At 43.5% G+C, this 12,417-nt stretch overlaps 4 protein-coding genes across 5 annotated transcripts; 3 read left to right on the top strand and 1 right to left on the bottom strand.

Moving 5' to 3' along the window:
• Positions 1-375: 375 nt before the first annotated feature.
• Positions 376-1,593, bottom strand: LOC137255009 (uncharacterized). Its single transcript, XM_067792573.1, has one exon. The coding sequence runs from the start codon at positions 1,591-1,593 to the stop codon at positions 376-378; it is 1,218 nt and encodes a 405-aa protein (XP_067648674.1).
• On the top strand, positions 1,592-2,808 carry LOC137254851 (17S U2 SnRNP complex component HTATSF1-like). Its single transcript, XM_067792561.1, has 2 exons — positions 1,592-1,613; positions 1,706-2,808. The coding sequence occupies exons 1-2, from the start codon at positions 1,592-1,594 to the stop codon at positions 2,806-2,808; spliced, it is 1,125 nt and encodes a 374-aa protein (XP_067648662.1).
• A 645-nt stretch (positions 2,809-3,453) lies between these two features.
• LOC137293591 (uncharacterized) lies at positions 3,454-4,767 on the top strand. Its single transcript, XM_067824267.1, has one exon. It carries the CDS (start codon positions 3,454-3,456, stop codon positions 4,765-4,767), a length of 1,314 nt encoding a protein of 437 aa, XP_067680368.1.
• Positions 4,768-6,419: 1,652 nt separating this feature from the next.
• On the top strand, positions 6,420-11,861 carry LOC137287617 (uncharacterized). Of its 2 annotated transcripts, none has more exons than XM_067820005.1 (2): positions 6,420-6,646; positions 9,787-11,861. In XM_067820005.1, exon 2 carries the CDS (start codon positions 9,797-9,799, stop codon positions 11,102-11,104), a length of 1,308 nt encoding a protein of 435 aa, XP_067676106.1. In that variant the 5' UTR covers positions 6,420-6,646; positions 9,787-9,796; the 3' UTR covers positions 11,105-11,861. The 2 variants fall into 2 exon arrangements, with proteins under 2 accessions (XP_067676106.1, XP_067676100.1); XM_067819999.1 differs by having other exon boundaries at positions 6,444-6,646; positions 8,841-11,855.
• The last annotated feature ends 556 nt before the right edge of the window (positions 11,862-12,417 follow it).

Below are 12,417 nucleotides of genomic sequence, written 5' to 3'. Positions count from 1 at the left end.
ACACACGTGACAACAACAAACAATCGCAAACACCAAACGAGCATCATGATAACGTCACTGCTACTAAATTCACCTAAACCTCAGGAAGGCCTGCGTGGCTGAGCAAGGTTACGTGTAAAAGTGGAATAGTTAAACGTATAAAAATTTGAAACGTACGATCACTTCAATCTGACTTGATACAAACTTTCGTTCGCAAGGAGAAGCTTTTACGTTTATATCCAAATAATTGCCTCTTGGTGTCCGCCCGGGAAGTGGACAAAAGTGTGTAGGCCGTTGCTTTTGCGGCTGAATGACTTCCCGGGTAGTGTTTAGATAATTAAATAAATAATTAAACCACAAGGACGTTAATTGGGACGTACAGTGGTAATTTGATGACTAGGAGAAGCCACTGACAAGGGGTTCCACGTAAAAGTCAGTGACAAGGGATTTCATGTAGAAGCCAGTGACAGGGGGTTCCACATAGAAGTCAGTGACAAGGGATTTCATGTAGAAGCCAGTGACAGGGGGTTCCATGTAGTAGCCAGTGAAAAGGAGTTCCACGTAGAAGTCAGTGACAAGGTATGCCATGTAGACGCTAGTGACAAGGAATTCCACGTAGAAGTCAGTGACAAGGTATGCCATGTAGAAGCCAGTGACAGGGGGTTCCACATAGAAGTCAGTGACAAGGTATGCCATGTAGACGATAGTGACAAGGAATTCCATGTAGACGCTAGTGACAAGGAATTCTATGTAGTCGCCAGTGACAAGGGGTTCTATGTAGTCGCCAGTGACAAGGGGTTCCATGTAGACGCCAGTAACAAGGGATTCCATGTAGACGCCAGTAACAAGGGGTTCCATGTAGACGCCAGAAACAAGGGGTTCCATGTAGACGCCAGTGACAAGGGGTTCCATGTCGACGCCAGCAACAAGGGGTTCCATGTAGACGCCAGTGCCAGGGGGTTCCACGTAGAAGTCAGTGACAAGGGATTTCATGTAGAAGCCAGTGACAAGGTGTTCCACGTAGAAGTCAGTGACAAGGTATGCCATGTAGACGCCAGTGCCAGGGGGTTCCACGTAGAAGTCAGTGACAAGGTATGCCATGTAGAAGCCAGTGCCAGGGGGTCCCACGTAGAAGTCAGTGACAAGGGATTTCATGTAGAAGCCAGTGCCAGGGGGTTCCAAGTAGAAGTCAGTGACAAAGTATGCCATGTAGAAGCCAGTGACAGGGGGTTCCACGTAGAAGTCAGTGACAAGGAGTTCCATGGAGTCGCCAGTGACAGGGAGTTTCACGTAGAAGTCAGTGACAAGGTATGCCATGTAGAAGCCAGTGACAGGGGGTTCCATGTAGTAGCCAGTGACAAGGAATTCCATGGAGTCGCCAGTGACAAGGAGTTCCACGTAGAAGTCAGTGACAAGGTATGCCATGTAGAAGCCAGTGACAAGGAATTCCATGTAGACGCTAGTGACAAGGAATTCTATGTAGTCGCCAGTGACAAGGGGTTCCATGTAGACGCCAGTAACAAGGGGTTCCATGTAGATGCCAGTGACAAGGGGTTCCATGTAGACGCCAGTAACAAGGGGTTCCATGTAGACGCCAGTGACAAGGGGTTCCATGTCGACGGCAGCAACAAGGGGTTCCATGTAGACGCCAGTGACAAGGGATTTCATGTAGAAGCCAGTGACAGGGGATTTCATGTAGAAGCCAGTGACAAGGAATTCCATGTAGACGCTAGTGACAAGGAATTCCATGTAGACGCTAGTGATAAGGAATTCCATGTAGACTCCAGTGACAAGGGATTCCACGTAGAAGCCAGTGACAAGGGATTCCACGTTGAAGCCAGTGACAAGGAATTCCATGTAGACGCCAGCGACAAGGAATTCCATGTAGACGCCAGTGACAAGGGATTCCATGTAGACGCTAGTGACAGGGGGTTCCATGTAGACGCCAGTGATAAGGGGTTCCATGTAGACGCCAGTAACAAGGGGTTCCATTTAGACGCCAGTAACAAGGGGTTCCATGTAGACGCTAGTGACAAGGGGTTCCATGTAGACGCTAGTGACAAGGAATTCCATGTAGACGCTAGTGACAAGGGATTCCACGTTGAAGCCAGTGACAAGGGATTCCATGTAGACGCTAGTGACAAGGAATTGCTTGTAGAAGCCAGTGACAAGGAATTCCATGTAGACGCTAGTGACAAGGAATTCCATGTAGACGCTAGTGATAAGGAATTCCATGTAGACGCTAGTGATAAGGAATTCCATGTAGACGCCAGTGACAAGGGATTCCACGTTGAAGCCAGTGACAAGGGATTCCACGTTGAAGCCAGTGACAAGGAATTCCATGTAGACGCCAGCGACAAGGAATTCCATGTAGACGCCAGTGACAAGGGATTCCATGTAGACGCTAGTGACAGGGGGTTCCATGTAGACGCCAGTGATAAGGGGTTCCATGTAGACGCCAGTAACAAGGGGTTCCATTTAGACGCCAGTAACAAGGGGTTCCATGTAGACGCTAGTGACAAGGGGTTCCATGTAGACGCTAGTGACAAGGAATTCCATGTAGACGCTAGTGACAAGGAATTCCATGTAGACGCTAGTGACAAGGAATTCCATGTAGACGCTAGTGATAAGGAATTCCATGTAGACGCCAGTGACAAGGGATTCCACGTTGAAGCCAGTGACAAGGGATTCCACGTTGAAGCCAGTGACAAGGAATTCCATGTAGACGCCAGCGACAAGGGGTTCCATTTAGACGCCAGTGACAAGGAGTTCCACGTAGACGACAGCGATAAGGCGTTCGATGGGTTCCACATCGAACGGCGACAGTGACATGGGGTTCTATGTAGACTACAGTCACAAGGGGTTCCACGAAGAAGCCAGAGACAAGGGGTTCCAGGTAGAATAGAGGTCAGTGTATCCATAAAATGTACACAGTTGCAAATAGCATGTGTCGGAATAACCCATATCTGCCTAACTGGGCGTTCACTGGGATGCATAATAGAGTATCCCCAAAGGCATGTTAACTCGTAGATTTGGGCATGTAGAATCCCGTGACAACGCATACTACCTTTACCGATTTAAATGATTGGGATTGTTCCCATTGAAGTAAAGTAAGTGCTTATGTGTTAAGCAAGTAAGACATTGATTACTTTGATAATCCATAATTCTCAATCCACCGGAAACTCCCAAATCTGACGAAATCCCCAACTACTAACACATCCCAATTGCACAATACACCGGAAATCCTCAACTCTCCATCATCAAGCTGACATGCCATGACACTGAAACCCTGCTGAGCACCAAGTCACTCACGTTGTCACCAGTCCGTGATGAAGTATTAGAATGGGACGTAATACAGTACAACTTTTACAGTGTGTGTTAAGAGGGAAGGGTTTTTTTTCTTAAATTTCCATGTACAGTAAACATACGTTTCGGGCACAAGCTTGACATATTTTTATCTTTCCCAGAAACCAGATGTTTTCTGACCTGTCATCCAACCTCGTTTCCATCATATACCTGATTTTGACACCTATATACAAAGCCCTTCAGCGCACTATTTGGAGAATTACTGGAGTACAGTCTGAACGTGCAGCTACCAGCACGTGTTATGAACGTGCCGTCCACGTGCAACACGTGCTTTGGAAAGGGAAAACGTCGCACCTAACGGCTTCAAATACAAATGAATTCTGGACTACACATGAACGCTTTGACCATCCTCGAATCCTCTTGGACCCATCAGTATCTCTGTATAATATCACTTTAACAGAGGTCATATTTGTTAAAACAGCCACTGATGTTGATATCTACAGCTCCGACGCACATCCTTTCACAAAGTGGGCCCAGAATGTCAATGCTGAGAAGCTATACACCATTCCTATGGAAGCCTTCCATCGTCTGGCGGACGAGACGGGCGACCCTCAGGTACCTGTTACTAGTATATGGCTGTCAAGCATTGGACGCTGTGGCTGTACTCTTCTGAGCCAGGTGTTTGAGAAAGTCCCCGGAACAATAGCCATCTCAGAACCTGATGCCGTTAGTTTGATCACAATCACTAGTAAGACAGAAGCCGCCCCGGAAGAGGTAATGCAAAAGCTGTTGCGAAGTGTCATCAGACTGCAGTGTAAGACGCTGCCAGAAGCTCAAAGAATTATTCTGAAGGTCGGTGCCCATACGTTCGCAGAGGTTAAGGTCATATGTGAAATGTTTCCTAAAATCAAGCACCTGTTTCTGTACAGAGACAGCCTACCTTATGCAATGTCTTGCAAGGCCCTTGCAATGTCTGAGTTAACAGGAAAAATCCTGAAAGCATTTGCCGATTCTGATTTTCTCGCAAAGATCTTTCCTGGGTTCCGAAGAGCTAGGTACAAGATGTCTTCACGCATAGATCGTTATGACCATGCACTTGACAACATTGCATCAAATATGACCTTTGTCGGACATTGGATGATATTGTGTGCGGGTCTTATGATGCGATACAAGGAGTTTAGAAAGAGTGGGATTCCAATATTTGCCGTTAAGTACGAAGAGCTTGTAATGGAGAAGGAAGGAATGGTTAGAGCATTGTTCCAGAAATTAGACATACCAGAGAAACATGTCACTAAAGCCCTGGCAGCATTTGAAGTAGACTCACAACGAGGTTCATGGATCAGTCGGAAGTCAACAGGAACACGATTTCCCCTGACACCACGAGAGTTGGCCGACGGTAATATCGTTCTAGACCGATATGGCTTCCCGAGATTTGGCGAGAAGATAGACCTGCCTGGGCGTCTACAACCTGCTGTCTATTAGAAACACATTCCTTCATCAAAAGCGTTCGTCACACACCTTTACAAAATAAACACATGCTCGGAAGATCGACGATCGGTATGAAGAGCAATACTACCATTTTATGAAATATGTCTATTCTGCGAAACAAACCTCACTACATAGCTGAATGATATTTAGAAAATGAACTCAAGATGCAGATCAAGTGGATTTAAGAGATAAATTTACATTTTGTTGAGTCACATTATAGTCAGTTTGCAGTGAAAACGTGCGATGAATTTCACTTTAAACAGAAAAGTAAGTGAAATTAAGATTGCGAATCCTCATAATCTTACCTTGCCAATTGAAAATTTAAGTCTAAGAATTTTATTCAACTTAGGATGAATGTTTAACAAACGATCATTGATTCAAACTGTTTCTATTGGTTTATGTTGCAAGGTGGTGAGGGCAGTAGGAGGAGCTGTGAAACAAATGCCTGTGTGGTACGTGATTAGTATTAACTTAGACCAACTCAACTAGTTCTCAGTATTTCATTTTATGTGCACAAACGCTTGTAATACAAACAAATATAGCGGTTTGAAACAATGATCGTTTGTGAAACAAATTTCATCTTAAGATGATTAAAATCCTGAAATTTAAATGTTCATTTGACAAGATAAAATGATGAGGTTTCGCAATCTTAATTTCACTTTATTCGATTTACTTTTTTGTTTAAAGTGAAATTCGGTACGTTTTTGGAGTGAGTTTTACACCGCACTCAGATATATCCCAGCTATGTTTATTATCATTATTGGATATTTATATAGCGGGCATATCCATGCAACTACCTCTTGCTCAAGGCGCTGCTATTTGTTTCCCTCGATCATTGGCTGTAAATCTCAGCGTCACGTCGTATTATCAATCTCGACTTCCTGGGGAGTATACAACTCTTACTGCCACTAGGCGCACAGCGTTTATTGTGGCTCTCTCATCCTAACGAGGTAACCAATTCACAGCGAGTGAACTGGGACACATAGTCACTGTACTTTGTCCAGGTTTACTGCACGTTGCTGTACCTGCAACTATAGGTGTTTGCACGTATTCATGTGGCCACCATCTGGTCAAATAGCAACGGATGCGTGGGTTCTTTTGAGTGCACACTAGATGGCAGAGTTGCGTAAATAATCGAGTCTGGGCCACACATTCCAGTGATCAACATGATGAGCATCGATCACATTTGGGATAGGTGGAATGTGTCAACCATGCCAGCGAGCCTGACCATCCGATTCCGTAAGTCGACTTTTATAACAAGTATGGGGTACTGAAGAACAATTTTGACTCCGATATTTGCGAGTTTCTGTAAACTGAAAAAGCGCCCCGTTGAAGGATTCAGAACCCGAGGCTATTGTAGATTTGCTCTATTTAGAGCGTTTCAATCATGGGAAATGCTTGGTGAAAAGGAAAATCTTGTCTTCTGACAGTACATACTGCACTGACTGCTAAGCCGATGCTTGTATAGTAATTCTGTCCTTTAAAGAGGCAAGTCTAGACAAGCAGGCAATACAAGGACCCCAGTCTGTTATTTTTTTCTTTTAATCTATTTGATAAATTTTCTTTTACACTGTTAATTATTACCTTGGAGACTTGTGCAAGTCTAGTCTCCAGAACTACGGATAAGCTTGTTTACCTCTTCCCGCAATCAATTATGCACTAGCCGCCATGACAGTGCAGGGATATAGGTGACTAGGCGTGTATTGTGCCTACGGTTAAGAAAGAGTCCAGGCGAGGCATGAATAGTCGCTTTATACTGGGATAATCTGGGCTTGTGACCTGTGAACCCCTGGCTCCTCTACAATACAGGAACAGTAATTTGGATTGCTGTATTTTCCTCTGTAAGCTGCAGACTGTATCCGAGAACTTGGTGGTGAGTGAACTTTGTACCGACTGCAACTTACAGCCATTTTTTACGTGCAGTCGGACGAGGCAGGGGTGGTGGCGGTTTTATAGACTTACGCCCAGTCTCTGAAAATACATAATTTGAGAGAAGCAAATAACTCATTCAGTTGATAAGGAGGTCCGGGAGATTAGGGATTCAGAATCCGATGAAGGTGTCTACATCACTTAGAGCTTTTTTAATGGACAGGGCTTGGCGAACGGTAATGGTTCGGTCTTGTAGCATAGATTTGTCGAGTCACTGTTATTGTTAAACCCTCTTTGCCTGGATTGCCTATAAAAGCCGAGCCGAGTCGTTCCTCCTCGAGCGTAGCCGACCTGGGCGAACGATGTAACTGGCTAATTTATATAAATTACACCATTATCGACAGCTATACCAACAATTTATCATGTTTATTAATGCAACATACACATATGACAATAACGAGCGATCGCAAACACTAAACGAACAACTTTATAACGTTATTGCGACTAAATTACCCTAAATCTCAGGAAAGCCTATGTGGCTGAGCAAGGTTACATGCAAAAGTTGAATCGTTAAACGAATTTGGATTTGAAACATGTGATTACTTCAATCTGCCCTGATAAAAACTTCCGTTCTCTCGGAGACGCTTTTACGTCTATGTCCAAACAAATATCACCTGGGGCTGTGCGGTAGCCTAATGGTTATAATGGCTCGTCACTCTGAGGACACGGGTTCGATTCTCCACATTGGCAGAATGTACATTTTTCGCCATATAGCTGGAATAGTGCGGAGTTAAACTTCAAACCAACCGCCACGATTGTTCGGTCCCAGTCAACTTGAGCTATTAAAACGCTATGGAAACTCCATTTCAAATGTGAAGGTAACTGGTACCTTGATCACATTTGAAGACAGATGAGTAAGATTTAAGTTCACCACCCTGACGAACACTTGTGGCACAGATTTTCTGGTGAAAAATTAGTATCATTCATTTTAATAGACTTGATTTAAAATACGATGGACAGAATGGTATTTAGGTACATGAAATATATGTCTATCATTGTAATCACATGAGGGAGAGCCTTATGGTTACAACACCCGCCCGTTGTGCTGAAGACCGGGGTACGATTCCCCAGATGGGTACATTGTATGGAGCCCATTTCTGGTGTCTCCTGTCGTGATGTTGCTCGGATATTGCTACGAGCGGCGTAAAATCATATTCGCCGAGTCACTATGTAAGTGAGATGCAAGTAAAGCTTTTGATAAAGTTATGGCAGAGAGGCATCTTAGTCAAACTTACGGCGCACGGTATAAACGGAAATTACTAACGGAAACCAAGGTCAGGGATACCTCAAGGATCAGTGTTAGGACTGTTTCTGTTTTCAGTTTATAGAGGTGAGCAATATTCGACTTCTTGCCGATGATTCTTCTTTATGTCTCGTCTTAGATGATGCGATTCCCACTGCCACGTTTCTGGATAATCATCTTAACCATATTCTGTAAATGGGCATATATACTGCCAGTTTATTTCAATTTATTCAACGGAAACAATATCCTATTGTCGAGGAAATTAATCCCCTTTACAAAACCAGCGTTACAAATGGAAGTTGAAATAAAAGAAGTTCAATTCCACAAGTTCTTGGTCATGATGATACTTATCTCTGTCTGTAACACACGACTAACACAGTACTACCACACAGGGGATGCCAGACGAAGGTTTTGCACATTGTGCCATTGTCGGGAATCTGAACCGAGTCTCCAAAGTGACAGGCAAACGCTCTTACCGCCACCCCTGGAGAATGAAAGAGACTTTAGCTAAATTTGATCAAACGAGCGTTTGGGGTGCTTTTGGTTTTCTATTTGATATATAAGCGTATAATGCCTTTATTAATTTAAATGATTGGGGTTATTCCTGTTGCAGCAAAGTAAGTGTTCATGTGGTAACCCCTTTAACATAACGTATACCCCTTTAACATAACGTATACCCCTTTAGCATAACTTACACCCCTTTAACATAACGTATACCCCTTTAACATAAAGTATACCCCTGTAACATAACTTATACCCCTTTAACATAACGTATACCCCTTTAACATCCTGTTCTGTACATCATTGGCCTCAAACATCCAGTCATACTGTATTTCATGAAGGAGAAAATTCTAGTGTTCTTTATGTAATATGGTGCACTTACGCTTTGTTACAGAAATGTGGAGTCAAAAGGTTGTGGCCAAAGTTTAGTACAAAGTTTAATTGCTATTCTGATGTGTACTTTGCCATTTTCATATTTAAATCGAGAATGTTTCTAGGTTAGGCGATATTGCATGATTGGTGAGAGCCTCCATACTATAAGCATGCTGTAGACTAGCAATTTTAACTATACGTTGGTGGACGTACGTGTATGTGTGTGTGTGTATGTGTGTGTGTGTGTGTGTGTGTGTGCGTGCGTGCGTGTGTGTGTGTTTGGATGTATGTGCATTGCCTGTCTGTCTGTCCGTCGTTGATGTGTGTATGTGTGCATTGTTTGTGTAGTGGATGTGTATTGTGTGTGTCGTTGATAGACGTGCATTGTGTGTGTGTGTATTTGTGTTTGGATGTATGTGCATTGTCTGTCGTGTGTGGTGGATGTGTTTGTATTGTGTGCAATAGTTTGCAGGAAAATGCATCTCATAGTCCTTTTCGCCCTAAGGTTCAGTCCCCATTCTGTGTGTTAAGCTATGCCAGCCAAATCCAGCATGTTCAGAAACATCACCAGTGGCCACCGTTTGGTCTTTCGTTTTGTAGTGTAACAATGTACCATTGTGTTTACGGCTCCCTTTGCTTTGTTGCAATAGAGGCCCAGGGTATACGTTTGAGAGTTAACCGTGCAAGGCCTGGGTTACTTCCATACTCCATCCACCCGAAATCCCCGAATCCCAATCCACCAGAAATCCATAACTACTAATCCACCCAAAATGCCCAACTCCCAATTCACCGGAAATACTCCACTTCCAATCCACCCGAAATCCCCAACTACCAATCCACCCGGACAACAGTACCGCTTTTACGACATGTGTTATGAGAGAGGCCCGAGTTTGATTTGCATAAATAGCAAACATTTACTTTTCTACACAGGATGGATATCAAGCTTGACATATTTTTGTCTTCTTCAGGAACCAGAAGATGTTTTCTGACCTGTCATCCAACCTCGTTTCCATCATATACCTGATTTTGACACCTATATACAAAGTTCTTCAGCGCATTATTTGGAGAATTAGTGCAGTACAGTCTGAACGTGCAGCTGCCAGCACGTGTTATGAACGTGCCGTCCACGTGCAACACGTGCTTTGGAAAAGGAAAACGTCGCACCTAACGGCTTCAAATACAAATGAATTCTGGACTACACATGAACGCTTTGACCATCCTCGAATCCTCTTGGACCCATCAATATCTCTGTATAATATCACTTTAACAGAGGCCATATTTGTTAAAACAGCCACTGATGTAAACATCTACAGCTCCGACGCACATCCTTTCACAAAGTGGGCCCAGAATGTCAATGCTGAGAAGCTATACACCATTCCTATGGAAGCCTTCCATCGTCTGGCGGACGAGACGGGCGACCCTCAGGTACCTGTCATATGGGTCTCAAACACTGGACGCTGTGGCTCTACTCTTCTGAGCCAGGTGTTTGAGAAAGTCCCCGGAACAATAGCCATCTCAGAACCTGATGCCGTTAGTTTTATCACAATCACTAGTAAGACAGAAGCCGCCCCGGAAGAGGTAATGCGAAAGCTGTTGCGAAGTGTCATCAGACTGCAGTGTAAGACGCTGCCAGGAGCTCAAAGAATTATTCTGAAGGTCGGTGCCCATACGTTCGCAGAGGTTAAGGTCATATGTGAAATGTTTCCTAAAATCAAGCACCTGTTTCTGTACAGAGACAGCCTACCTTATGCAATGTCTTGCAAGGCCCTTGCAATGTCTGAGTTAACAGGAAAAATCCTGAAAGTATTTGCCGATTCTGATGTTCTCGCAAAGATCTTTCCTGGGTTCCGAAGAGCTATGTTCAAGATGTTTTCACGCATAGATCGTTATGACCATGCACTTGACGACATTGCCACAAACTTCACCTTTGTCGGACATTGGATGATATTGTGTGCGGGTCTTATGACGCGATACAAGGAGTTTAGGGAGAGTGGGATTCCGATATTTGCCGTTCAGTACGAAGAGCTTGTGAAGGAGAAGGAAGGAATGGTTAGAGCATTGTTCCAGAAATTAGACATACCAGAGAAACATGTCTCGAAAGCTCTGGCAGCATTTGAAGTAGACTCACAACGAGGCTCGACGATCAGCCGGAAGTCATTAGTAAATCGTTTACCTCTGACACCTCGAGAGCTGTATGACTGTAATTTTGTCTCAGACCTATTTGGCTTCCCGAAATTTGGCGAGAAGATAGACCTGCCTGGGCGTCTACAACCTCTTGTTTGTTAGATTCATAACGAAGCATATTTTTTGAACAATTTCGCCCTTTATGTATCACTTTCTGCAGGTTTTACTTGTTGAATCTTGGTCTCAAAATGATCTTGAGCTACGAGTATTGGCGATCACAGGGAATTGCAATAGTATAACTTTCTGAAGTATCCATTTCTTAAAAACGAAACTTGCTTTGTAGCTGAATAAAATTCAGAAAACATACACGAAGGTCGCATGTTTCAGCAAAGCTCTATTGTTATAGTGTCTACTTAAGGACTTTCCAAATATTTCCAAACACCAAAAACTATGTAACAAGACCATATGAAATCTAATTATTATTCAATCTGCATTCTTAATCTTTATCACTACCGCAGAATACATTGTCTTGTCAGCTACCCTGTCCCTCTTGGTCACTCCCATTAATTACCGCACATGACATTAACAGCCTTTATTGGTCACCCCCCTTGGCTGTGTCTGTCATCACATCAACTTTAGAAGGAAGTACTATTGTTTCTCTGTCTGTCCATTGTGTAACCTTTGCCTGTCCATTGTTGTTAAAAACTGTATATATATATATATGTGTGTGTGCTCACATCTATACTGAGTGTGAGTGCGGAGTCCGGTATTCCGACTGTCTGTATAGGGACGACCGCGAGCAGGATTATGCCGCTCGCAGGAAAGGCCCTGGGGTTGAGCTGAAAGTCCGCTCACCTCATTCATGTATACTTGTTTGTCATGTCTTGTGGAACCAACTAAAGAAGTTTGAACAACTAAACTATGCCTTCGTCTTCATCAACATATTCATTTGTCTTCATCAACTCAAAGTAATGTTCATCAAAATCATGAGCTAATTTTCCAGTCACCGTACACCACACGGTGACAATATATTGGAGTGAGCGACTAGGGTTTAAACCTAATCTGAATGACACTTAATATGTTTGTTTTTGTTTTGTGCTGGACTCATAAAAATTCCAACACAACACACTTGAATAACAATTCACGAATTTCTGGCACTCGCTGCATAGTTCAGTAATCCATATACTCTCACTACAATATTTTCAGGCTTGTAATTTGTTTGTTTGTGTAACTTCACACTCCTCAACATTCTGTCTATGTGGCGGCGGTTTGTAAACAATCGAAGAGACAGTTCAGTGATCCAGTGAGCTCAAGCAAATCAACGAGTCTGACCACCCGATCCCGTTAGTCGCCTCTTACGAACATCAGGGTTGCTGAAGACCGATTCGAACTCGCATCTTCACGGGTATCTGTAAACTGAAAAGTTGAGATGATGGATTTATAACCCGAGCAAAGTGTAGATGTTGTGGCAAAAA

Source organism: Haliotis asinina, chromosome 1 (assembly GCF_037392515.1).
Source record: "Haliotis asinina isolate JCU_RB_2024 chromosome 1, JCU_Hal_asi_v2, whole genome shotgun sequence".
Taxonomy (NCBI): domain Eukaryota; kingdom Metazoa; phylum Mollusca; class Gastropoda; order Lepetellida; family Haliotidae; genus Haliotis; species Haliotis asinina.
Note: the sequence above shows the minus strand (reverse complement) of the source record. Positions and strands in the feature narration are given on the sequence as shown.